The sequence below is a fragment of the Montipora foliosa genome, chromosome 3, assembly GCF_036669935.1.
Source record: "Montipora foliosa isolate CH-2021 chromosome 3, ASM3666993v2, whole genome shotgun sequence".
NCBI lineage: Eukaryota > Metazoa > Cnidaria > Anthozoa > Scleractinia > Acroporidae > Montipora > Montipora foliosa.
This window is the reverse complement of record NC_090871.1, coordinates 4,708,515-4,735,979: the sequence shown is the minus strand read 5'-3', so window position 1 is coordinate 4,735,979 and position 27,465 is coordinate 4,708,515. Positions and strand designations below refer to the sequence as shown.

Below are 27,465 nucleotides of genomic sequence, written 5' to 3'. Positions count from 1 at the left end.
TTTTTATTTATATGCAACTCAAAATCAGACAATTGAAGCGAGGGTTGTCACAGGTGTGGTTCACTATGATGACTGGACGAACGAACAAAAAGTATGAAGAAAGAGTTTGATTGTCCCCCGTCCCCCTATACTATTCTAAAAAATTCTTTCTTTTATTGCGACGTTGCCTGTCTTTCAACTTAAGAGGCGTGCGAAGAATGACCGCACTGTGAGAAAAGCAATGCTAACACAACTTTCGAGATTAAATAAATGCGACGACTAATGATACAGACACCGTTTTGAAAATAAAACCGGAGATAACCGTAAAGGCCGGGACACACTAGGCGATAAGTCGCTGCGACACGTCGCGGGGACAAGTCGCCGCAACAATTCGCCTTGTGTGACACGGTTAATTTCATGAAAATCATTGTCGCTGGGGCAGAATTTTGTCACCGCGACCAGTCGCACGAATTCAAACCAGTTTGAATTCGTGCGACTTATCGCAGCGACAAAACTAGCGAAAGCAGCGTTGTCGCATCGTGTGTACACTTCCGGCAACAAGTCGCTGCGACAAAATATAAATGAACCAATGAGAGAGCGTCCTATGGTCAGCCATATTGAATTAGAAAACTAGATCACATTCTGGGTGTGCACCGAACAGTCGTCGTGTCGCAGCGACTTGTTGAACACATGCAGGGTGTCCAGCGGCATGGTTGCTCAAAAAAATAGGAAAATAGGAATTTCAGAGTTGAGAAAATAGGAAAAATAGGAAACTTTGTACTAAAAAATAGGAGAAAAATAGGAAAATCAATAGTACTTTCGCCGACAAAGATAGCCTCCCCGCACCCCAGCTGCTATCCCGATTCACCACTTTAGTCGATCAACAGCAGTGAACATAAATAGGACAAAACGAGTTTTTTGGTTTGAATTTTTATTCTTTTTGATATCCCTCACTATCAACGAATCTGTACAACATAACTTTATTTACTTTGATTTCCCTAGTTTTAAAGTAACTGAACTGCTTCACCTTCACTTTTGTTCAGAAACAAAGTTGGCTATTCATTATGTTCATAACCTCAACATTAATCCAGCAGATGATTGCTAACACAACATCATTTTAGTCTTTACTGAGCTGGCAGAGCACCTGCTTAGAGGTGTAAAATGACAGTTTACATTTACTTTGACTTTCTTTTCTTTGATGGTACAGCAGAAACATCCGCTGGTAGAGCTTTCTCCAGCAACTTCTGATTCTTTGTGTTAACCTCCTTTTGCTTCTCCCTTACTGCTTCAAGCTTCCTCTTTGCCTTTACCTGATTCGATTTGGCCGTTTCAATCATGAGACATGCAACTTTTGCACCTTGTGAATCAACCTTGGAACCTGAAGATAGAGCAGCCTGCAACTTACTTGTGCCCTCTGACAGTAGCTCATCAGCCGTTTGCATTTCATCCGTTGCCTCCTGCTCCTTCTTGTCTAGCCTCTCTCCTTTATCTCTCAACGATCTTGTCTCTTTTCTTAACTTCTCCTGGTCTCTTTTCCTTCGTTCTTCCTCTTCAGCTTTCAATTTCTCATCCGCCTCCTTTTTCTTTTTCTCGGCTTCTTCTTCATCCAGCCGCTGTCTATGATGCATGTGCGCAGATCGCACAGCAGTTAGAAGACCATCTGTCAGGGCAATTTTTTCCGGTCTCAGGTTTTCAGGATCATAAAACTTCACAGCATCTTTCACAGATCTAAGGCCAACAATGGTCCTCTCTCCAAGAAGTGTCCTTTCTTGCGTCACAATGCGGGCATTTACTGACAGACTTCGTTCTGACTCAGCATTTGTTTGCGCAAGAATAAGACCTGATTTTACTACTTTTGGAAGAGCGACATATCGAGGCTCGGTCCCATTAAGAGACTTGAGATTGAATACTTCTTGCCAAAAATGGTCAACGCGTTTCTCTTTGTGTAACTGCTCAACATCTTCATCGACAGCATAAAATCGCCACTCATCTTGAACAATGCTGACATCCAACTGAGGCTGCAATTTTTTAGCCAGTCTTGCAATTGCCTTCACACTACTTGCCTTTTCTCTCTTAACAGGATTGAGACAACCTAATGCTTTTAAGAGAGTGTTCTGAAGAGGGAGACGAGACTGTAGATACATATATGTAACGGATGTGCTATAAAATGTGCGGATGCCAAGATATACAGACTTTCTACGATCTGGGTTGATCTGGGCTAAAGCCTTCTAGTGCACCTACATACAATACATGTAGGTGCACTAGAAAATGATACAAAAAGTAACAATATAATAAAGTTCTTAACAGAACTCTAATAGGTAATAGAGGTCATAGAAAGAACAAATGTGGCTATTACTTTTACTAATATTAGAACATCAGAATCAACATACTACTTGCTTTATGATAAATTTCACTATAAAACACATTCAACTATAATTCCATTTTCAATTTTATTACAAATTTTGGTTTCACCAGCTAAAAAATAGGAGGTTTTGGTTAAAAAATAGGAGAAAATAGGAATGGGCTCAAAAAATAGGAAAAAATAGGAAAAAATAGGAACTGGACACCCTGCACATGGAGCAACTTGTCGCAGAGACATGTCGCTGCGACTTGTCGCCTAGTGTGTACCGGCCTTAAAACCATGGTATGAAACCTCCTCTTGCTTCCCTCTCTTCCTTGTTTTTCTCCTTCAAAATTCCAACAAAACGCGAGGGCAGGAAACTTTCGGATGTCATTTCTCAAAAAGCGTTTTTACTCTCGTGACCGGTAGCCATATTGGATTACTGAAACAAAAGAGAGCATTTGCATAAAAATAAAATTCAATTCCCGGAGGATTAGTTTGGTACACCATCATGGCCGCCATTCCTTTGTTTTGGAACACCAACATGGCCGTCGTGACGTCATGTGAAAACGCTCTATGGAGTGTTTTTACGTGACGTCCCAGTGGCCCTGTAGGTGTACCCAATTAATCCTCCGGGAATTGAGCTCTATTATCATGCAAACGTTTTCTTTTGTTTCGGGGAAAAAAACAAGTTCACTGCATCACGTGAGTGAAAACGCTCTATACAAACGATGGTTGAAAACTCGTCTCCATTCGCAGATGTCAATCTTTGATGCACTTTATAATATCAAGGCGACCGAGTTTACTGGAAAGTATGTATCAGCAATGACTCTCACAGCTAACTTTAGCGAGTGTATTTTCGTTCCAATCACTGACGGAACCAGTGAGAACTCTGACATTCGGCGTTCCACGCTTTGACGCAAATCCAACACCATTGAGTCTTACATCTAGAGCAGGTCATGTGATTACATCCCGCTGGAACAACAAAACGCAGATACGCGTTAGCAGTAAGAAATCTGCCAAAAAAAAATGGATTGGGGTTCATCAAAGCGTCAAATAGAGTAAACCAAATCGACGCGTGTTGAAAAACAAGTTTTCCACCGACACGCAGATAATGCTCTACGGATTTGCTTGTTTTTCGGTTCCACGATTTGAAGTCATTTTTCGTTCCCCATTCATTGATAGCCAGGTTACAATAGATACTTGTTTCTCGTCCCCGCCCGATTCATGCTTGGGGTCCGTCTCTCTTTTTTAAAGAAATTCGGACGAAAAACATTTGGTTTTTTTCACTTGGTCTTACCCGCTGTTATACATTGCAGCCAAAGGTTGAATTATATACGTATATAACTAAAAATATTTACAAACACAGATCAAATTTTAACTATCATAACAAATAACGGACCTGAAGATTTAGGAGCGAGAATATAACCAACTTTATTATAACTTTTCCTTTTTACAGGCGGTACGTTGACGATACGCTTGCAATAATGCCTGGACTCGATGTAGCTGAAAGTTTCCTCGATGCACTCAATGGACTCCACCCTAGTATTCATTTCACTATGGAACTTTTCAACAACGACTCAATTCCTTTTATTGGAATGTTGATAACAAAGAACGGCAACAAGTTGGAGACCCAGGTCTATCGTAAACCTACGAATACGGGCCTTTTACTTCATTTTCAAAGTCACACCGATTTGCGCTACAAGAAGTGTCTTATCAAAACAATGGTTCATCGTGCAAAGGAATTGTCCTCTACGCATCAAGCATTCGTCGATGAATGTAGGCATCTAAAATCTTTGTTTAATCACCTTGGTTACCCTAGTTCTTTGGTGAATGGTATCATCGACAAATGTGATTATCGCTCTACACTAGATGATAAGACAAAACCTACTGAAACTTTAAGAGTCAGCATTCCGTTCAAAGATCAAGTCTCAGCGAAAATGGTAAAAAGGCAAATGCGCGATCTCAGTTCAAAAATCGGCATTGATGTACAGCCAATCTACACCAGCAAGAAACTTGAGCAGGATCTAAAGCTTAAAGAACTCAAGCCACGTATCGTAAATCAGCATAGCGTTGTTTATTGCTTTAAATGTGATTTGTGTGATTCAAATTACGTCGGATATACGACGCGCCATCTGTTTCAACGCATTGCTGATCATCGATATTCTGCCATTGGTCGCCATCTGAGAGATGCCCATGGGAACGTTGACTTACTCAATGAGAGCCAGTTCAGAATGCTTAAAAAATGTAGCACGAAATGGGATTGTCTCGTTTATGAAATGTTATACATAAGAACAATAAGACCCAATTTAAATACCCAGAGCGACTCCATTAGGGCCAAACTCTTTGTTTAACTTTTAATGCCTTTTAATTTATTCATATCTTCACTTTATATATATACTCTATTTCATTACTTCATTTTTACTAGATAATGACGTTCTGGAAACGTCGAAACGTCGTGCCATGTTGTTTTATAATATTTTATCGCAGATTTTTATTGTCAAATATTATAACTTTCATATAACAATAAAACGACTTAGTTGCAAAAGGGTAATGGGTTTAGAAGGAAAAAAATTTAAATGTATGAAAACTCTATATGTGATAGGTAAATCCTACTTAGTATTATTCATCGCCACGACAGAAGCAAAAAATTCTGTTCCATGTAATTGTTCATAGCAAAGAAGCTTTTCATGTCTAATTACACTATGTGGATGGTACTTTACTTACCATTCTTCTCGGTGTTTGCTTGACATCCTGGACACTTCTTGCTTGTTCGCTCTATCACTCGCTGCGAGTCAGCCTCCCAGCGCGCGCGGCGAGCATTTTCAGCGTTTACTTGATATCTCTGAGAAAAAATGAGAGAAAAGAATCAAGACAACTCAAAAACTATCCTTTTGATCGGATAACACGTGAACAGTTACCGAGTACACGTACCGCTGGCTTAGGCAAAGTACATGCCCGTGGGAGTAACAAACAACTTTGTTTCCAAGCCTCTTCCCCACCTGTCGGTTAAGAAAAGCCCTGGGAACGAGGTATGGAATAGGTTTTTTTCGAAATATTAAAATTCAGCTTGATAGTGAGGCAGTGAGGACAAAGACAATGGAAAGTGGATGATATTTAAATATTTTTCACATTCAATCCAACGTGTTTCTTCTTTTTGTCTTCACTACCTCGCTATCAAGCTGAATATTTGATATTTTGAAAAAGGCCTATTAAGGAAGCTCGAACCAGTTTCAACACTTCTTATTAGAAGGATCGGCACCACAACGTTGTATCATAAATTGGCAATATTGCAGTACCAAATGAAACACGAATTATTGCTGAACAAGATACAGTCATTATTGTGACGTAATATGTCACCGTGGCAACGGGCAAGCCCTGTAAAAACACCCTTTATTTTGTCTTTAGTTGCTTATATCTCAAAAACGAACTCGGTGACCCCCATTTTTTATTTCTGAAAAGTAATCAGAAGAGCATGATGAAACTGTCTGCAAAGTTTTCAAAAATTCTGTCTAGTGGATTCAGAGCCACCTTAAATTTGTGATTTTTTAAAGGTAGCTCTGAATCCTCCAGACAGAATTTTTTAAACTTTGCCGAAAGTTTCATCGTGGCCTTCTAACCACTTTTCAGCAATAAAAATGGGGGGGGGGGGGGGGGGGAAGGTCACCGAGTTCGTTTTTGAGTTATGAGCAACTAAATCCAAAATATAGGGTGTTTTGCTGGGCTTTCCCGTTGCCAAGGTAACTTATTACATCAGAATAATGATTACATCTTGTTTGGGAATAATCAGTGTTTCATATGGTACCATAACACTGCTGTTACGTGAAACAGTGTCGTAGCATTATTCGATCTAAACAGAGAATCTTGTAATTGTTGAAACCCTTTCGAGCCTCATTGAGAGATGGATTCGACTCTCTTGAGCCCCCCGGATTGGACGGGGGAACCCCTTTTCATTTGATTTATGCCCAGTTTAACTCAACCATTTCTTAGTGAAAGTATTGCTGCGGGCGGAAAAAAAAGCGAGATAAACTTCTAGCAAAAAAGTATGATCGACCTCAATGAATATGTTTGAGCAAGTTCGAAACCGATAGGAATGCGCGCGCAAGAGAGAGATTGGAAGAAACTGGGAAAAAACTCGTGAGAATGTAGAAAAATCATTCACAAAGTGAGGGAGAGTTTAAAACGACTGCTTTGGAAAGCGATGCACCTATAGTTTGCACTCACGCTGGCTCTCGCCGAGGCAGCAGCAGCAGCATTTGATCGGTTTCGACAAGAGTGTCCTCGTTGAAAAGGTTCCTTGCACTCTTTACAAAACTCCAGCTACAAAAACACAAAACAAAACCAAAAAACCGTCAATATAGCCACTGAATTAAATGGAGCATAAACACTTCCTGCCAAAAAGAAATATAGCTTAGCCTGCAGCCAGTAGTCTGCCTTCATTTCGATAACCAAAAATTTTATTCCTTTTTAAAGTGCCACTGTGATCAAAAAATCACTTCCTTTTTTTTCTTCTTCAGATTTTGAAAATACTGTTTGCTCAACACCTGACTTGCAAAATTTTGAGCTTTGACTCTTACCAGAAACCCACAAGGGTTGAAACGTGTAACGGCCCCTTGTGTGCTGGGAAACAAGCTTCTGAATATTCAATTTGCTAAGTACCATATTTGGAACAACAAGAGCGAGGGGTTTCCAAATATGGTACTTAGCACTGAAACATTCAACCAATCAGTTCGCACTGAATATTCGGAAGCTGTGAACGCGCGTTACACGTTTCAACCCTTATGGGTTTCTGCTCTTACCCAAAGGCCGTTTACTTTGAGTGTAAGTTTTGTATTTTATTGTCCGCCACTACTCACGTTCAAAACTCACCGCTTGGACCTCAGAAAGTTGGATCCTGGGAAAAATGACGTCATTTACTCACTAGCTCAAAATTCCAGCGTGTGAATGCAGTTTATTATGTATGCAAAACGCGAGTTTAAAAGTCTGAAAGCCCGAAACTCCCGTGCTGCATATTACTTCTGCCGCGTAAAAACACATAGACCTATTTGCAGATACGGCGGCCATTTTGATTTCTATTGTATCGAGAGACATTATGGGATGCTAAGGGGGCAAATTAATATGTATTTGCCTCCTGGGCATCCCATAATAAGTATTTGAAACAATAGAAATCAAAATGGCTGCCGTATCTGCAAAAAGGTCTTTTACATTCTTGAACAAGTGAGTTCTCCTCGATCCAGCTCTCTCGAGATCTTAAAGTTAGTAATGGCGGACCATTAAATTAGGAAAATTCCAGTTAAAATAAACAGGTTCCTTTTGGAAATCAAAGCTTAAAACTTTGGTCGCTTAGTGTTTCGCTAACACAGTTTTGAGATCCAAAGAAAAATAAGAATTGATTTTTTGATCACAGTAGCACTTTAAAAGCATGGTCCCAAGATGGCATTACCATCAACAGGCTGTTAAAAATTGCAGATGAATGCTGTTGTTTGCACTTACATGACAGCTACTACATCTAACAATGCTCATGCGCTGCTCAGGTAACAGTCCCATTCCACATCCAGGGCGGGGGCATAGTACACCACCCTCCTTTAGTACATGCTCTTCAGCTGCAAAACTTTGGTATCGATCATACTAAAGGAGGAAATCAAAATCAACAATGAAGTTTCAACGCCACCAACACCACAAAAGGGTGTTTTTGGGTAATTTGCACACTATAAGCATTTAACTATTATTATCACTATTATTATTATTATTATTATTATTATTATTATTATTATTATTATAACATTTTCGCACAGGCTGTCAAAGTATACTGGGTTAAGGTAATTTCCTTGAAATTGTTCTACTATCAAATTTGTTTGGAAACTTGGAATAATTAACATTCATAATATGAACATTTAAAAATGCAATAAAAAAATGGGGTCACCGTGCTTGTTTACCCGTCAGCAGGCTCTTAAAATGGGGTATTTTTACTGTTTTCGCGTTAAAAATTCGAATCACCTTCAGACAGAATTAAGTCTTGGTTACTTCAAAGACAAAATTTTATTTTGAAAATAAAGCTTCTTTTATTTACATAAGCAGTAATGCTTCATTTACGCTGACTTTGATTCCCTGGTTGTGGGAATAGTGCACTTTTTGGGACAGTTCCGTGGTTAGCTTGAAGTCCTCGCCTTGTGTAAAATATACCCAGTACGGAAGTGTTGAGCAAGTTGCTACCCACAACCTCAGGCCCTACAGTAGGTCTCCGTAATGTCCAACACGCTCCTAAGAATTCTTGCCGTCCCAACTAGAGCAGTGTTTTGCAGTACTTCCACCGGTATCACTATTCCAACCTTTTCCAAAAATTCCTTTAGTTTTTTCTGACACAGTCCCCAGAGCGCCAACCACTACTGGGACAACTTCCACTTTTTTTAATGTCAACATTCTTGTATTTTCACTTTTCAAATATTGGTACTTATTATTCTTTTCCAGTTCTTTCTCTCTTACTCTGTTGTCACCAGGTACTGCTACATCAATTATCAATGCCGTTTCATTTTCTTTGTCCATGATAATCAAGTCCGGTCTCCTATGTTCTATTTCGTGATCGCATTGGATGTTAAAATCCCACAATATCTTACATCCAGCCTTTGAGGTTGGTGTTCGTACCATTTGTCGGCGTGTTCTAAGCTGTATCAGGAACCCATGACCCGGAGCCTACAGCTCCCATACTGGGCCTACGTAACGGCATTTTTGCAGACCGATCTATTTTTAGACTATCTTTTCCGGAAAAAAACAAAGGCAGTTCCGGTTCGGTGACCCTATGACGTCAGCTTAATTTCTTGTAATTGGTCATCGGGCTCCTGCGGGAGTCTCATTAGCGGGAAATTCAATCTAAAAATAAATCGGTCTGTGAAAACGCCGTGACACGAACACAGTAGAGTTGTAGGCTCCGGCTCATGGGTTCCTGACTGTATTTTCTACACAAATCCCAGTGGACGTTTCTGGCCTCAGAAACAGAGATCCGCGCAGAAGACTCTACTCTAGGCGCAAAGACAGAAGCAGGGGAGTGACAGAAAAGACCAATTGCACACCTTTTCCATTTTCCGACACCTTTAAAAAAATAAAAAAACTAATAATAAATAATAATTAAACCGGAGAAATTCTACTCACATTCTGACTGGATTGCCATACGACAATCTAGTAACAATAGGGATTTTTCGAAATCTCAACTATTCAGCTTGATAGTGAGGCAGTGAGGACAAAAACAATAGAAACACGTTGGAATAAATGCATATCATTTGCATATCATCTACTTTTCTTTGCCGTTGTTCTCAGAACCTTTCTTTCAAACTGAATTTTAATATATCGAAAAAGGCCTATTAGCCCATATCAAAAATACCATAATACTCTTTGTTTGTTCCTCCAAAATTTTGCATAAGCATTGTTTTTATTTTCTCTTGGGATTTACAATGGTCTCAAGAGAAACTGGAAACAATACTTGTGCCAAATTCTGGAGGGACAAACAAATAGCATTATGGTATTTTTGATACTGGCTAATTCTGGCCACTGCTCGGAAAGTAATAATACTCACCTGTTCTTTCTCAAGAACCCGGAAATGATGAGCCTCGGTGATAAAGGCACGTGTGCACTCAACTGCAGGAGAGCAGAATTGAAAAGATAAGCATAGGCGAGTGCATTCGTGATAGACTACGAACAGTCCCTCTTTAGCCGCTTAGATAGTCGAGCAAGAGGTAACCTGCGGTCAGGCATTCTTTTCTTTAGAGAGGGCGCGAAAAGGTTAAGCGCGAGGAGGAGAAGACATACACGAGAAACTAATGGCCGCGCAAAATCGGGATACGAGGATGATCGCGCGACCGTCTTCTCCAGACTGCTTGTAGTCTAATTTCGTGATTTATGGGCAAAAGTGATGTTTTGAAAGTTCTCAAAATTGCACGAGGCGTAGGCGAGTGACATTTGAGAACTTTCAAAACATCACGTCTGACCATAAATCACGAAATGCGCGAACTAGTTGATAGGAACTTTTGTTTATTATATACTCAACAAAATTAGTCTTCCACAGCAACTTCTGTATAGCACTCTGTTACCTATTTATACATTCGTCATTGACCAATCAGAAACGCGATATTCTGTTGAATACATAACAAATTGAAATATTACAAAGCCTCTGTTCAAACGGCAACGGAGCGTAACGAATAGTTTCAAACCTTTCTTTGGCTTTTTGCCGGCGCCACCTTCGTTTCTGTCGTTTGGGTCAAATATAGCTAAATTACAGAAAATTTGTGAAAGGTAGCAAATATATTCGGGCAAGAGAGGACCTTTCGTATCGGGCTACAACCACCGTGCAAAAGTTTGAAATTTCAGGCAAAACCGGCTTGTGTTGCAAACAAACTTAAGCAAAATTAAATGTCGCGATACAAAATTTTTATTTAAATTTATTAATGTCGAGCCTTGGAAAATGACCTATGCTTGCACTACTAATAATACAACTATTATAATGCAATAACAAGTGATTCAAAATATAAAATTGAGTTGCATGACTGCGTTAAAATAATAAGCACACTGCAAAAAAAACTTAAGTGATCGGTACCGGACGCTAATGTAACAGACTTGAAAGCAATCCTCGCTTCACAAAAGCTCTTGTTTTGACTCAAAAGTCAAAATGTCTTTGGACTGAATAGACAAGATCACGAGTTCAGATCGATCGAATCACAGATCGGATCTCCTTTTCGTCCGCTTACGTCAGAGTCATCAACAAAAACGCATTGTTGTTTCAATGCTTTTCGTGTAAGCTTAAACAGCAGCCAGATCTGAGATGGGAGAATGACAGAGGGACTTTTCGCAGACCATCCACATTTAAATGAAGTGAATCGAAGGAGCTGTAATTGGAAGGCTATTTGCGACATTTGAGTTAAGTGGAGATTTGAAACCAGGTAAGCTTGGGGACATTGGAACGATAATTCGTTCAAGCGAGTCAAACGTGTTTCAAGAGTGTACATGGTTTGATCGATCGAGACGCGAACCGAATTCAATCGAACCCGTGCATGAATGCTTCACCCACAACCCAACACCGTACCCAGCGAAACCATCATATAGACATCATGTCCTACACATGATTACATTCTAAGTTCTCGGAGAGCCATGAATTCAAAATAAATAGCGGCAAACTTTTTCCAAATTTCCGAGAAGCTCGAATCGCAAAGTAGCATCCATTTGTCGCATATTAATTACCAGTACAATGCTGTTTGCGAGATTTGAATCTAGCCTTGGCTAGAGTCGAAGCAGTAGGAATTGACTCAATCCTAAACATAAATTGAACTGAATTCGAACGAATTAGATGCAACCCAGTATTCGAAACCTCTTTGGGATTATTTCTTCGCCATGTATTGAATTTAACGAAGGAAGAGTTCTCTAGAAATAAAAAATGAAAATATTTCGGTCGCTGATGCAGCTGGCACTTTCGAATTTTTGATATTGAAAGCAAAACAAAATCAAGTCTTATGTCTGTCACGTCGCGATCGACAAGCGTCGCGATCTGTTACATTAAATTCTTCCTGTCTCAAAGCTCAAATAATTTTCTTGGCATTTGGCGATGGACGGCCAATGATTGATCAGGTCGCGGTGTAAGGGCGTATTTACACGAGACCGGGACGAACTCAGACCGGCGTGAGATCGGCTTCCGGCATACATTCCTGTTTTTAGGGAGTTTAAGAAACCACGACGGCTACGGCGACGAAAACATCACTTCAAAATATAAGTTTGAGCTATTCTAAGTATTTCATAATTATTCCATTTTGTTTATATAATACAATATGTGCGAAGTGTCCTATAACAGGATTAGTACGGACGGATTTCAAGTAAAGAGTGAGACTGAAAGGTTCACTGTAGTTTGTCCACGTTGTAGTCAAAACCTTAAATTTGGTCATTTCACGTAGTAGTTTTGACGAGTACGGGAGAGAAATGTTCGAAAATGCGTGCCGCCCGTGCTTTTTGGTTCTACTAACCAATAACATTACTGCTGCTTGGCGTTAGCGTTGTCGTTGCTTTAGCCGTCGTTGAACACGCGCGCGCTCTTGCCAACGCAATGCAGCGCGCGTGCAAGGATTGCAAAAAAAAAAAAAATAAACATGGCTTCAATACAGCTGTATTATTTTTCCTCATAGTTGAACAAAGAGTTTTGGTGGTTTTAGGGATAGGGTTAGAAATGTATTTTAGAAAAGGTAACGATGCAAAGAACTCCGCAATTCGCAGATTTTTCTTTGTTATCGAAAGAACCCAGTTAAATTCAGCGCATGCGTAGTAAGTTTAAAAAATTGCGATTGAATGCGGAATAGCTTTCTCGGAAATATCCCTATTTCTCGAGAACCACTCGTTCGAATTTAACGAAATATGGCACGAAAATATTTTAAGAAATAAGTAATGGAATATTGAATAAAAGTTGAACTTTAACACAGGAAATTCTAGATATTCCAGTGAACCTTCAACAAGGGATAATTAAAGATCTCTCTGTCAAATTGTTATTAAAATAGTGTTAACTTGTGAGTATCGTTACAAGCTTGTTGCATGCAAATTATAAAGAAAAACTGACAACCAGATTTTCTGCAAATAGACAAAACCGATTTTAAAGGCCTGTTTATATTTATTCATGCTGCCATGGCAACGGAATATACCTCAGTCTGACTTTGTCTCAGTTGCTTGACCAAAAAGAGAAACTGAGTTCGTACTGTTCTCATGTAAATTACAACAAATCTCAGACTGGGTCCAGAAATCTCAAGTCTGTATGCGTTTGGGTCAGCGATACCCGTACATTTATTAGGCAAAAGATATCATTTCGTCCCGGTTTCATGTAAAACACTGCAAAAATTTCATACCGGTACAAGTTCATCGACCAGTCTGAGTTCGTTGCGTTTTCATGTAAACACCCCCTAGGCAGCGGTTCGCACATGATCCACCGCACGTGATTAACCGCCAAATAAGAAATTAAAGGGGGCTGTGTCATGAAATTAGCCAAATTCAGCGACTGGAAACTGGAAACCATATTGTGTGAAAGATAAACATAACTACTTAAAACACTGAAGAAGGGTTGATGATTGTCTTTAACTTTAATTTAACCCTTTGACGTCAAAACCGGCCTAAACCGGCCACACTTAGTATTTTACTCTGTCTAACGCCAATGGGGAACCCCTGGGAGTCAATGGGTCAATCACTCACTGAAAAACTATGTCCCCATTAATTATGTTTTTGATTTGGGTTGTTTAAAATCAATTTCTGGGTTGACGTTAAGTGGCATAGTGGGGGGGGGGGGGGGGCATAATTGGTAAAACTACACAAAATCAACTGCACTGCATATCCCCTTTAAGCATTTTTGTTGACAAATGAAGAAAAACAAGCAAAGATTTCACAGGCACCCAAATATTTGAGTGCAGGGACCTGAGAGAAAGAAGTGTGGAAGGGCCTCGGTTCACAGGACACACACATTCTAAAACATGAAACTTTGGTTTTATCATACGAGTTGATGAAGGTAAAGTAACCGCCATAAGAAAGATTTGTGAGCTGGCACTTTTTGAGTGTCATGTCTTGGCCAGAGCGAATAGTGTCTAAGACTCAGAAATCTTTTTAAAGGTGGTTAATTTATACCTTTATCCACTTGTATGCCTGTGGGGGGGGGGGGGGGGACTTTGCATATAGAGGGGCAGGGATGCTCGTCAGAAATTTTGAATTAAACCACTCAAGGAGACCAAGCTAGGGGTGGCCTGGGGCTTTTTTGACCCCTAAAAGAGACCACATCTATTAGTCTCATCTAAACATGTAGGGGAGTTGGGAGAATTCGAGACAGTTATGCAAATCCAATAGTCTGGTAAGTCAGACCATGCTGGCGAGGCATATTCCAAGACTGATCTTATAAGCAAACAGCAGATCTGAAGGTCATTGATTTCTCCTCCTGATTTTTTCAGGAGTCTGATAGCATAAAGTCACTTGTTAGCCTTCTTAAATTTGTAATATTATTAATATGCATATTCCAGGTTCAGTTTTCACTAATATGTAAGTAGACACACTTTTAATAGTGGTCCCCGAGAGCTGTAACAAGCCAAGGGAGACGGTTGCAAAAAGTTGATAATAAGCTTGGGGCACTTAGAGGGGTTGAGCCACACCCCATGCTTATATTTATTATATTGTTATAATTCTTCATGTGCAACCCTAAACAAGACCTTCAAGGCTATATATGATGGGGTTTTTGCCCAGAACACCCTAAGTGAGACCAAAATCCAAATTTCATGTTTCAACCCTCCACTGATGCAGCAGTTTCTTTTAAAACTAACCTAATCATTTACTCACATTTCTAGACTGCTAGAGTAAAAAAGAGAACTTAATAGGAAATCAAAAATAAAGTGAATGTATGAAGCATAGTGAACAAACTTCGCATTATAAAACATATAAAAAAGTTTATTCACTGTGTTCATTTCTGCCGTGTGCGTTTTATTTCCACTGAAGTTGAAATGGCCGAAAAACAAAAATATTTAGAGAGTGAATGTATGCTCTCTATTTCCCATTTTTTTGGTGCTAATAAATGGGAAGTAGCTATCAATGAGCCAGAATGAAAAAAACTATGGTTACTGGTATTTTTTTTCAGAAAGCTTGTATCAAAGAAAACAATGGCCGTTTCCCTTCCATTCAAACTCAGTCTTTGATGGTTTCCATGGCGAGTGCAATGACTGTGGGGGAGGGGGAGAAGCCAACGGTGGTTCAGATTGACTTGCCTGTGCAACAGCATGCTGTAGCATCGAAACCCGAGGGAAGTGGTGAAGAAGTTGCTGGGACAGTGAACTCGTCACGGTGGTCTGACGCAGAAACTATGACCTTGCTGGGGTTATGGAGGGCCAACTACCGACTGATTAAAGGTAAAAAGCGAAACTACCAAGAATGGAACATGATTGCACGAGAGTTTAATAGACGAGTGGCACATTGTTCACTTGGTCCCAGGACGGGAAATCAGTGTAAAGTGCGAATAAAGAATCTTCTTGCCGAGTACAACAGAACCAAGGATCAGTTGCCCCATTCGTTTTCATATCATGACATCTTGAAGGAGATTATCGACAACAAAGGTGTTCCATTTAATCATGAAGATGTGGTACGAATTAACATTCCTGCCGAGATAAATTCCTTTTCTGGTGACACCTCCGCTAGTACTGCAACAATTGTTACCGCTACTCCTGCAACGCACATTAACATTCCCCCCGATAATACGACACCTAAACCCTTACGACCCATCGCCCCAGCACCTCCAACTACGCCCTTGAATGCTCCAATATCAACTCAAGGGGGGCAGTTACCAGTTCCAGTGCAGGTATACAGCGGAGGAATTCCACAGACCTCAACTGTGGCAACAATTCCAGGAGTAATAGCGGCGCAGAGTGTCGTCAGCGAAGATGAATCATCAGACGATGACAGTTACACAGAAGATGCGCCTCTTGTCAGCCATAAGAGGTCACATGCATATTGGCACAGCACACCCAATGACCCATCACCGGTGAGGAAAAAACCTCGAAAAAATCCCAGACCAGTTAAAATGGCACAGAGTCGGCAGGAGGATATCAGCATGATTGCTATTTTGAGGGAATTTTTAGAAGACAGTCGCAAGAGGGAAGAGGACTTATTCAAAAGAATTCTTCAACAACAGCTGGAAGCTGAAAGCAGATATCAACAATTTACACTGGATGTGCTAAAGGAGATAGGGAAAATGTTTAAGAAAGAATGAACTTGAAGATGATCTTGCTCCTGTCAAAAGACAATAGACTATCTAAACCGTTAATGAGCTCATATTAGGTTAAGAAGCAGAAATAAAGTAGTGGAAATCATGAGCAATTAAAACAAGTCAAATCAGTGTCAGCCACAAAGTCAGGCCTAATCAAGGAAATTCTTAATTGGTCAACATTTCAACAGGTTCTGCGGCAGCGATACCCGCATTTACGCAAAAAATGCACCAGAGCCAACTCTCAGGCCCACATGGCCAACCAGATCGGAAGCAACAGCTAACACGATGGAGAGAGTATAACCAATGATGATGATGATGATGAGGATGAGGCAGGGACCAGCTGCGTCTGATTTGTATAGGATCAGTGTTTTTCATTATTTCATTTTCAAATGTAGGCTAACTTTTGATACCTTAATAAAGTTTAGAAATGACCGAGAAGAGGTCCAAATGAAATGTTCACTCGCTGACGCTGTGATTGTTATTCAAGTCAAAGGAGAGCATGCCCCTACTCAGGAAGTTAACTGCTTCAGCTCACCTGCTGTGCCTGGACATGGTAAAGTGTATCCATGATCATTAGTTTGTACAAACTGTCTGTCGTTCAGTTTAACTGTGCAGTAAGTTCCAAAGCAATCCAGGCACATAGCATGTTTATCCGGGCATGGAAAAACCAAAACAGACTCCCTATAAGTCATGAGTAAGAACAAAAAGAGTAAAGAACCTGTAAATTTCTACCTGAATTTTGTGATATAAGTTTGAGGCTTTTGGGACCCTGTATTGAAAGAAACATTTAACATAAACACAGCAGCATTACGAAACCTAACTCAAAGGGGTTAAACAGTTGGCTACTGGCAAAGAGGGGTGGAGTTTAATTTGGGATCAAAGAAAAAAACCCATTACCGTAGGTGGTTTCAGGGAAGGGAAGGGAATGGGGAGTGCCAAAGCAACTGGGACACACTGCCTCCCCTTATCAATTAGCACAACTCAATTTTACTCAACTCTCTGATTGTTCAGTGGCATGTTATTAGTGAAATGCATAATATTGTTTCCAGTCAGCTGCTGCTGTTTTGCTGCTGCTGTTTGCTGCTGTTTGCATACTGTAATTATTACAGTATGTAAACAAAATATATAAAAGCCATTGAATAGCCCAGGCCTGACTGGAAACCATTATAAATATTGTTACAAATAGTAATTAGTATGGTACAGTATGCAAACAAAATGCACAAAAGCCAATAGCCCAGGCCTGACTGGAAACAATTACAAATACTGTTACAAACAGTAATTATTATAGTGTACAAACAAAATACACAAAAGCCAATAGCCCAGGCCTGACTAGAACAATTACAAATACTGTTACAAACAGTAATTATTATAGTGTACAAACAAAATACACAAAAGCCAATAGCCCAGGCCTAACTGGAAGCGATATTATGCATTTCACTAATAACATGCCACTGAACAATCAGAGAGTTGAGAAAAATTGTTTTCCATAGCTTTTATTGATCCACAGCATTACCATCTTTGAGGATTAAACAAAAAGAGGCAGCAGCTTAGGGCCTCACTCCAAAAACCACATTAGCTTTCCCTCTGAGAAACTCTCAGATTTGTGAGATGTTATGTACCAGTGACACAAGAATGGAAACTCAAATAAATAAGTGGTGTAACATCATGCTTGCCTGACATTTCACAGTCCCCTGAAAATGTAATAGTGAGGTTGCCAACAAGCCTATCATTAGATTACAAGAGAAATGAGTGAAGGAGCAAGAGATAGCCTGCACATCTTGTACTATCAACACATGCAAGAGTTTTTTAGCAGCTCTGCATAAAGTTACTTGCAGTTTAGCCATACAATATATAACTCTTAAATAATCTTACCTGCTTGCTTAGCCTGTAAGCATTGCTGGGTAAGGTAGAGACGTTCCACTTACAGGTCAAGAAGGCATGTAATTAAATGTACACACAAATTTGACATCCAACACAAAATGACCCTCTCAGCATTTGCTACCTGTTTCTAGCAATAAGGTAAATTTAAGGGGTAGCTTTATTTTTTGGGTAGATGCAATCATCGTGCAGCTATTCACATGCATTTTTAGATATATCTTTACTTACTTGATCTCTGTACAGGTTATGCAGGTTATATCCCTGGTGTTTGAATGAATTAAAGGAAGAGCAACACATCTGTCACCCTCAGCTGCTGGGTGTCTTGCACATTTAAAGAAGAAAACCTGCAATGCACCATTCACTATCAAATCAGGGTGAAGGGTAAAGGAATGTATAACGAGAAAGTGGCCAAGTCAATGTACATAACACCAACTCCATAACATCATACCGCCGTGTCTCCATTGCAGGCAGGAGTTTTGCATGATCCTCTAATTCTCCTTGGCTTCAATACATCATCCCAGCTGCTCGGGCCCTAAGTGAAATAAATGAAAAATGAAAATAAATGCATGTATTGCCATTGCAAAACATAAGGGCACAGACAGTGAATTTATTAACTATAGCCATGGTCAAATAATTATTGAGGAACTGCTCAAGCCGAAATTTCTAGTTGCAAAATTTTTACTGAGAGAGTGTTAATTTGTTGAATTAATGTTCTAATGGCTTTGGACTGTGACCTTAGAAAAGAGACAGGCAACAGATTTACGAAAGAGCAGCTATAACCACTTAACACAAGAATTAAAATAAAATGATCCAAAATACTTTTAAGTGATGAATATGATGCAATGTCATCAAAATAAATAATCACCTGATAAAGAACCATTGCACCTTCATTACAGCGTGAACAACAAACCCTCAGCTTTCCAGGAGTGATGTCTTTACAAACTGACTTGCAATAAACAAAGTATTGAGCCTTGCGCTTGGGCACAGATGCTTGAAGTTAAAAAACAAATAAACTAAGATGGGTCAACAGTGGGGTAGGATCTTAAACATCTCTAAAAGATAAGGGGATGAGACCCAGGAGTTTGGCATTGGGGAAAAAACAGTGGGTAACATGAGCGAAAAGTGTGGATCCGAGGCAACATGATCAGCAAAGATGAACAATTCTCCTTAGCAGTAACAATAAATCCAGAAATGAAGCATAATGAAATTAGTACTCCTTAAATGTCACACTGTCACATCCTGCTTGTCAACTTAACCTTGCATTCCAACAATTATATTTTTCATTGAGTCCTTAGTTGTTCATTAGCCATGAACGTCTTCCAGAACCTCAAACTAGACCCATACACATTTCTAACCTATCTCTATCACCGTGTAACAGGTTAAGGTAACAATCATTTAAACCAGAAGCTTAATCATGATGCATCCAATTTATGGTAGAAGAGTACAATAATTATCATGCATGGTGCTGCATTCATGAGCAAAGTTGTGTAGGAAGAGGTTTCAATGACAATAAATTCATTAACTGAGGACTGGTGATGTTGCTTTAAACCTCTCAGTCCTGGGAGTGAGACTTAAGGCGCGTTTGATTGAGCGTATTCCGGAATAGAAATACATGGAATAGAAGTTAGAAATCCTTCGTTTTTGCGGAGATTCATATTAATATTATCAAACATCTGCTAAAATGCTATTTTAAACATAGCTTTATAAATTGTCCTTGTTTCTGCAAAACGCCACACATAGTGTTTTAAATCATCACTCCACGTATTCTTATTCTGGAATAGGGTCAATCAAACTCGCCCTTAATCTGTCTAACGGCAGACAACATTACTCTTCAATGGGGGCCACTTAAGGGATGAATGACTTAAACAAATCAGACCTGGTGCCACACCTATGAATTAAAACTGAGAAAAGAATAATTATGATTATTTAATATTAAAAACTGAACTATGGAAATCAGACTTCAAGCATTTTCATTGGCTTGCTGGACACAGGCTATCAGTTCTTACACCTGCTGGACCTAATATGGTCAAGGAAAGCATCAGCAATAAAGTGCACTGAAATCATTTTTGCAGCTCTGAGAAATAATGGCAGACAAAAGCCGTTTTCGACTGGAATTGACCGAGGCAGATAAATAAAATCAACATGGAAGAGTTGTTGATCCTGGAATTTTTAATAAAACAATTATTATTAATTCTACACAGGCTTGCTGGATATAAAGTTATTATAAACAACTTGTAACATTATCTATCACTTTATATCCAGTGTGTCCTTGTAGAATAACTATTGTTAAATGTTATTGTGGGTTAGGGGTGAGAGAATTAACAAAGCTCTTCTCCTTACTTCCACGTGCTGAGGCAGCACTAACACCTGTGGTTGCTCCTAATTCTTCTTCTTCTTCTCCAACAGTAGCAAGACAAACTTTAGACAAAGGAGTCACTAAGTCTCTTCCTGATCTTGCAGACCATGGGCGACCACGAATGGCATGAATTACACTTTGATTTGGAATATCAGCATCCTAATAAACATTGAAATTGGTATCATGATCCCAGGCCCAGGCTATGATGTCTACAATCACTAATTGCTTCTCAAAAATGACTTATAAAAACATACAATACAAGGAAAGGTACCTTGAGTAGGTACCTTGCAGAGCTCTTTGAAACTTTGTTCAACTAAAATTCTGTTTGCTTGTTTGAAATTTGGTCACCAATCAACCATAAAATATCCAAAATGCCAAAGATAGTCCCTTTATAATTGACCATGAAAACACACCTTAACTTTCAAGTCATCTTTGAGCTCTTTGCCAGCAAAAATAATTCTTATCTCTCTAGGATCCACTTTTTGGTGTTCTGCAATCTCCTCCTTCAATCGCAACACATTCCATTGTGGATCAGCTTGAACTGGAATGTTTGTGTTGGAATTAAACCTAACAAAGATGGGGAATTTTGAAGATCTTCTTGCAGAAGCCATGATGCTTAATTTTACAGCAATGCAAGAGATCCTAAAATAGAAAGGAAAAAATCCAGTCAAACAATCGCCCATTTACAACAGGGATTATGAAAGGCTAGGGTGACTACTTTTAATAAGAAAATTTATTGTCTATGCGTATTCTTTCATACATTATAATTATTACAGTAATAATGATGATATGCATGTGTACAGCATATACCTCTATATTAATATATTCAGTGCTTCACATCGTTTCTATACTAATGATAAAAAATTCAGATATGGTCAGATATACTAAAAAACTGAAAAGAATAAAAATAAAATAAAAGCCAGACCAAAAGGTAAAAGACAGAATTAGAAACCTAATTGAAAGCTCAAAACAACAGGTTACACATGGCCTTCATTTTTTCAGGTAACATGATCATGCTACTGTCTTTTTTGCTATTTTTGTTTCCATGTACTCTGTAAAAATAAAGCTAAATCAGCAGGCTCCAACAGAAACGAGGATTACATTCACCAGGTCACCAACTTCAGGCATGGAGCCACACTGACAAAACTACGACTTAGTAATCATAGGTTGGCAAATAGAAACAGGGCGTTATAATGCAAGACCATTTAGGAAACCTGAAGAACAAATCTGTCCTTTATGTAAAAAGGTAACGGAAGATGAGCAACACTTCTTAGTTTCTTGCCCTTTCAATGCTTATATAATCAGTTTAAAATTTCCATACTGAAAATGCCAACAAAAGATAACTTGCATAGACGCTGTTCTACTCTTCAACTAAAGATGCACTTCTACAGAAATAATATTGCAAAGTACATTTTTCATTGCTCTGAAGTAAGGAACTTAAAGTTGCATGACTGTTGAAAATTATAAGTGTATTTGGATAAATGTCAATGTACAATGTATGTATGTATGTCACATTTTGAAGGTTTAGCTTAGGCTAGAACCATTATGCTGCATCCTCCGGGTTTTGACATTACATACTTACATACATACTTAATTAATTGACCGCTCCCCATAGGGGATTTTCAGGGCCAATGAAACACAACTAAACGGAATGACAACAACAACTGTTAAAAATCCCAACTGGTCGGAGGCAAACCAGTAGGCTATTTACAAGTGCAGCTGGTAAGTTGACCCAGGGACAACCAGGATCAAATTCAATGAGTGGTCAGAGCGGGTCTTGAACCCCGGATCTCCAGATCTCAAGGCGAGCGCCTTAACCACTGGGCCACGCTGCCCAGTGGCAGGTTATAAACTAGACTGCATATTTTTTATGAAACATTTTACTGGGTCAACTGCTGGGCTCATACTGCACAGTAATGCACCCATCAATGCTAAGCTGAGGGTTAAAGGAGGGGTGCGGGGCTACCCGTGGGAATTGAATCAGAGAGCCTTTCCCTGGGTTAGGATTTTAACACACATGCATTGCCCAAGGGTCGGGAATTAGATATGCCTGCCATATTGGAAGACCGATAGAACCTGGAAATGAGTTATCCTCTATCTTGGTATTAAAAGGACTTCTCTGGTTGTAATATCATCACACTTCTTACTGCATATAACTCTGTTTTTTCTTTAAAGGGGAAAGGTGGCCTACTAAGGAGCTGTGATCTTTCTATTCAGCGACTTTAAGAGAAGGTTGGTGCAAGAAGATTCGCAATGTAATGCTTTTGTCGACAAGAACCAGTTAGTTCCTAGGAACTGCTAGGTTTTAGGTGAGTTCAAATTTGTGAAGTAATTGTTAGTAGTTCTGACCAAAAGTCTTAGTGAGCGATTTATCCTTTTTTTAGGAAAGAGGTGTGCCAGTCTTCAGGTCTTTGTGATAAGTTTGCTGCAGAGAACCGTGTATCAGGTTTTGCAAGGCTGGTTTCGGAATATTGTTTGAATTCCTCAATCAGTTGTGTGCTCTAGATTTTGAACCAGTGTTTGAACAGCTCTGCGAGTGACGCAGTTTTTTACGTACCCAAACCGTCAATTACTGAGACCGGAATCTAATGCCAAAAAAAAGCTATCCCAGGGCAGGAACCTCACTTTCAAAAGGTGCCAGGGCTGGGAAATTTGACAGTCTGTAGGTGTCCGGGAGCGGAAAATTTGACACTAGCCTCCATGAAAATGTTAAATTCCCCTGGGTCAGTCCCCACTCCACTCCACCCTGGGGCTTAACAATGATAGGTGCATAACAATTCAAAATCTTAAGACTGACGCGGTTTTTCCTTTGAAAACAACAAGGGATTTATGTCACCCAAAATAACCCCGAAAAGCTTCAGGACTTTCGTGAAATACAATGAGAGAAGTGCCGTTTTTTTGTGCACAGATATCTTTCCTTTTGGTGGACTTCAATATTAATTTATAACAAAATTTCTGCTACCAAATGACTGTTTCCGAGAGGCAAGCAAAAGCTAGTCAAGTCAAAACACCTTGCCACGCGCCACGGTGACGACTTCGATTATGCAGATGACCATAATGGCCTGCAAATGAATTTTGTTTGACCATTTCTGATCTGGTATTTCACAAGATATTTTCTAAGAAATTCCTCTAATACAACTCACCTTCAAGACAAGACATATTAAAAACCAATACAAGACATTTTAAAAGGCGGAAGAGAAAAATTTTACTCCCCAGTTTCCTTTCGGTCTGGTCGCTTTGAGTGGACCTTGAGAGGAGCGAAAGAGACTGCGTCATTAGCTGACCAATGGATGCTAAGAGAATTTTTTTTTTTTTTTTTTTAAGAAAAAAGCGCGAGATTCAAGTTTAGATTTGAGTTGAAGGGCTTGGCAAGTGATCATTTCTTTTGTCTACCATGCAAAGCCCCACTGAAAATTCAGCTGTTGAGGTGAGTACTCAATAATATTGTAATATATTGTTAGCGTCGAGGAAAGAAATCTGAATTCTCATTACATTTGCGAGGATATGGCGCCTCAGTTGACGGAAGATTGCTTTCAATAAAGATTCGAAGATTCCATTCAAACATTCGTTTATTCAATTCGCACTTTCGATTCGAACAATCAATCCAAACATTATATCATTCTATGTTTGTGTACTGTCGTTATTTTGCGTTATTTTTAGCGATTTTGAAGATTTCGAGTTCGCTGTTTTGTACTGACGGAAATTTCTTGAACGGCTCCAGCGCCGGGGCAATTTTTAGCCCGAAAATCGCACCGCTCCGCTTTCAAACTTCGCAGGAGAATGACCGAAAGATTCACGCTTCTTCTCGTACTTCTCGATCGAAAATCCATCCAAACGGCCCGGAGCTAGCCCTCGAAGAAAATCAAATCCCATACCTTCCGAGCGGTCAAACCGTCCTGCTGATTGCCTCTTTCTAAACGACAGTGCACCGCAGGTAAGGTATTAAATACAACGTTTATTTAGCATTCCATGCACATTTTTATCGATATATCGCTACGGAAGAAGAAAACGGTGAATCCAATACGTATTTATCATAAATTACAAATTTCAAATGCGTCCCGGCTTTTCCACCAAACCGTTTTAACAGTATTGTAATTTTGATTCTTGTTTCGTGCTCGACAAGAGCGTCGTTTTGTCGTTTAAATTTGCAACCGTTCGTGGGGCCGTTGGACTTTAATCAAAATTTAATGTATGCCAATCTTGCCCCTTCAGTGCTTCTCGCGAGACAAGAGTCTGGTCTCTAGAAACGAGACTCTCGTCTCTCGAGAAATGAGACGAGACTGGCATTACCAGTACCCGATTGTTCGAAAGCGGATGAACTTAAGCCAGGATTAGCGTAAACTTTTGTTTCATGTTTTCAACTTTTTGGTGAAAGTTTCTTTTGCTTAGTTTTGTTTTTCAATGCAAGATTGACTTCTTCTGATGTAAAATTTTGCCGAATATCAGCGTTGAACAGCATCTGGTAGTGGAGAAGTGAATTTCTTGGTTAATTTTTATTGTGGGAGTAGCTCACAGTACAAATTCCCCGCGGTTTTCAGCGTTAACAATGCATTTGGTACTTCTTTTATCTCCTATAATTATATACCTGCCAACTCTCACGCCTTAGGCGTGAGTCTCACATCTGCGGGTTGAAAACTTCGATCTCACGCTGGCTCACGCTTGCGGGCTAATTTCTCACGCCTGATTGGAAAATGTGAGTTGTGGCCGTCTTGCTTGACACAAATTCCAAAAATATGTTAACTCAGACCCATGTAAGGAACGAAAACCATGTGTAAAATAAATAAATGGCAATACCTTCCTCGCGATCTCTGATTTTTGAAGTGAAAAGCACTGGGAGCGAGCTCGCGTTTATACGCGTTTATACGTCTTCGACAGACTTCGGACTTCTTCGGAAGACTTCGGACGTCTTCGGAAATCTTCAGAAATGATCCTGCCGTCTTCAAAAATCCCAGCACTCCCAGGATAAAAATCTCACGCCTATATCTCAGAAAAAATTGGCAGGTATATAATTATAGCATAAATTTAATTATGCATGTACTTTCTGCAAAGTGATCATTTACATTTTTTTAATAAACTACATTTCCATTGTTACAGCAACTGATTCTATTCTCGCAGCACTTCACTTTCTTTTTCAAATTACTAGTACATACCCATTATTTACAGTATAAATCACGTTCCTGTGAGGATGTGAACAGCAAGACACCTACAGGGTTCCTGTATTGTGTAAAGGCATGGTGCTTTATTTTGGGGGCACATAATTTATGTTAAATTGATGCAAGATACATGGCTGTGTGCTTCTCAATAGTTCTTTTAAAAATTTAAAACATTGCATGCATGAATCAATGTTTAACTTGAATGATGCAATCGAATGCTCAAATTGAAAGTTGGAATTTAATAACCGCTTGTTTAAGTGCATGTCCAAATGTTGTAAGTGGATTTTGCATGCCCGCCTTGATTGTTTCACGGGATTGATTGAATTTTGTGAGAGTATTTTGAAAGCCTGGCCTGCATGTTGCCAGTAAATGATCATATTTAAAGAAAACGACAAAACTTTTGAAATTACAAGACATGTTTCGACAGAAACTTCTGTCATCTTCAGTTGATTAATGTCCAAAGCGTTAGGTTGAATTTATAAGTACCGAAAAAGTGCTAATTATGCCAGTAACAACGGAATGTACATAAAACGTGACAATGTGAGAATTAAAAGGATAGTTTTAGATTTACGTGATGCAGTTGTTGATTAAGAGAAGGTTGTTCTCTTTGAATATGAAAAGCTTCTTTTATCTTGAGTTGAAAAGTCGTAGAGGCGTGATCTAAAATATGGAAACATTCCCCTGAAGACTGGAAAAATGCCAAAGCGAATCTAAATGCCAAGTTTTTGTGATGGTAATTAGTTCTACTTTAGATATGAATGTAAACTAATTTTCATGAGGAAAACCTCGCACTTAGACTCGCTTTGAAGAGGAGGCAGCCATGAACTCGGAAATGGCCTATATTGGTGCCCCAGCACTAAAAATACAGTTGACAATTAAATGATCTTAGTCATCATCAAAATTAGAGAAAAAACTTTAACTTAGTTGGTTGCATCAAAACACAGATCAACAATACCAATAGCATGAACTGTCGAAACGTGAAAGTTTAACCTGTGTAAGCCTTTTCGTTGAAACACTTAAAAATTATTAATCAATACAGAGGGTTTAATCCCTCAAAATCCAGAAATGACAGACAGACTAAGCTGCATTAGAGAGAAAGTCTCTGGAGATAATCAGATCTTGTTCATCACACAGGTTTACACCCTGTGATTCAGCATAAAATTACAGCCCATTTTTCATTGTTCTCTCATTAACATCAATAATTATTGCATTGTTAAATGAAGTTTAATATTATGAAAGACTAACAGTGGATACACTTTGGTAGGAAATAAAGTCAGAAAGCAAACGAGGAAGAACAGGTCAAACAGCATCAGATTTAGAGCGACCCCGAAAAGTCGCTCGGAAAGAAGATGTAAGTACTTGCATGTATGGTAGCAGTTAAATAGAAATCTGGTGTTTTGGTCTCTGCAACATGTAGGCCACTGCAATAATTGGCAGAAGTTGTTCTTATGATATTGTCAGTTCCAGGCAAAGCTAAATAAAATGTTGCAACATTATAATGACTAATGATTATTTTCTTTGGTAATTCTCTGATGTTGCTTTAATTTTTGGTTTTATAGGATCAAAATGGAAATGGCTGTGATCTTCCAGAAAGGTCTGTGTGCCCTTATTCCATTTTCCAATCCTTTTAGAAATACTCTAAACTAAAGCACTTCTTTGCTGCCTGGACTGGCAGTAGTGAAAGTTGCACATTCCATGAGTATTATTTTTGTTGCTAAAATTTGCAGATGTAAAATTAAACCAGTAAGCTGATTCATTTTTTGACTCGCAAAAAAAGTGCAAAATGTCTTTTTTCTTTCTTTCGCTTTCCTCTATGTACAAATGTAGATATTTTTGCATAATTTACAGGTTATGCAATAGATGAAATGTATAAACATGCATCTACTTGTAAAAAAAGAGCACTCTTTCTACCAAGTAAATGAACTAAAGCAACTGTACATGTTTTCCCATGTCTGCTAAATCCTCAACTACCATCAATCAGTTTCATTCTCAAGTGGGCAATATTAAGTTT

General features: G+C 39.2%; 3 protein-coding genes across 5 annotated transcripts in view; 2 read left to right on the top strand and 1 right to left on the bottom strand.

Annotated features, from left to right (window-relative positions):
* Positions 1-4,973, top strand: part of LOC137996548 (uncharacterized) — a 16,719-nt gene extending 11,746 nt beyond the window's left edge. For both annotated transcript variants that reach the window (XM_068841996.1, XM_068841995.1), the window contains exon 3: positions 3,780-4,973. In XM_068841996.1, the coding sequence (XP_068698097.1) occupies positions 3,780-4,674 (895 nt within the window). In that variant the 3' untranslated portion in view covers positions 4,675-4,973. The remainder of the gene's footprint in view (positions 1-3,779) is intronic.
* Positions 2,213-25,194, bottom strand: LOC137996545 (E3 ubiquitin-protein ligase parkin-like). Of its 2 annotated transcripts, none has more exons than XM_068841992.1 (12): positions 24,887-25,194; positions 20,715-20,943; positions 20,286-20,460; positions 18,811-18,935; positions 18,394-18,477; positions 18,174-18,289; positions 16,603-16,748; positions 9,888-9,949; positions 7,814-7,948; positions 6,545-6,640; positions 5,048-5,165; positions 2,213-3,295 (listed from the first exon to the last, which is right to left on the bottom strand). In XM_068841992.1, exons 2-12 carry the CDS (start codon positions 20,910-20,912, stop codon positions 3,189-3,191), a joined length of 1,362 nt encoding a protein of 453 aa, XP_068698093.1. In that variant the 5' UTR covers positions 20,913-20,943; positions 24,887-25,194; the 3' UTR covers positions 2,213-3,188. The 2 variants fall into 2 exon arrangements, with proteins under 2 accessions (XP_068698093.1, XP_068698092.1); XM_068841991.1 differs by lacking the exon at positions 24,887-25,194 and adding an exon at positions 23,445-23,548 and having other exon boundaries at positions 2,215-3,295.
* On the top strand, positions 11,126-16,603 carry LOC137996547 (uncharacterized). The gene is made up of 2 exons (XM_068841994.1): positions 11,126-11,247; positions 14,946-16,603. Exon 2 carries the CDS (start codon positions 15,003-15,005, stop codon positions 16,068-16,070), a length of 1,068 nt encoding a protein of 355 aa, XP_068698095.1. The 5' UTR covers positions 11,126-11,247; positions 14,946-15,002; the 3' UTR covers positions 16,071-16,603.
* Positions 25,195-27,465: the final 2,271 nt, after the last annotated feature.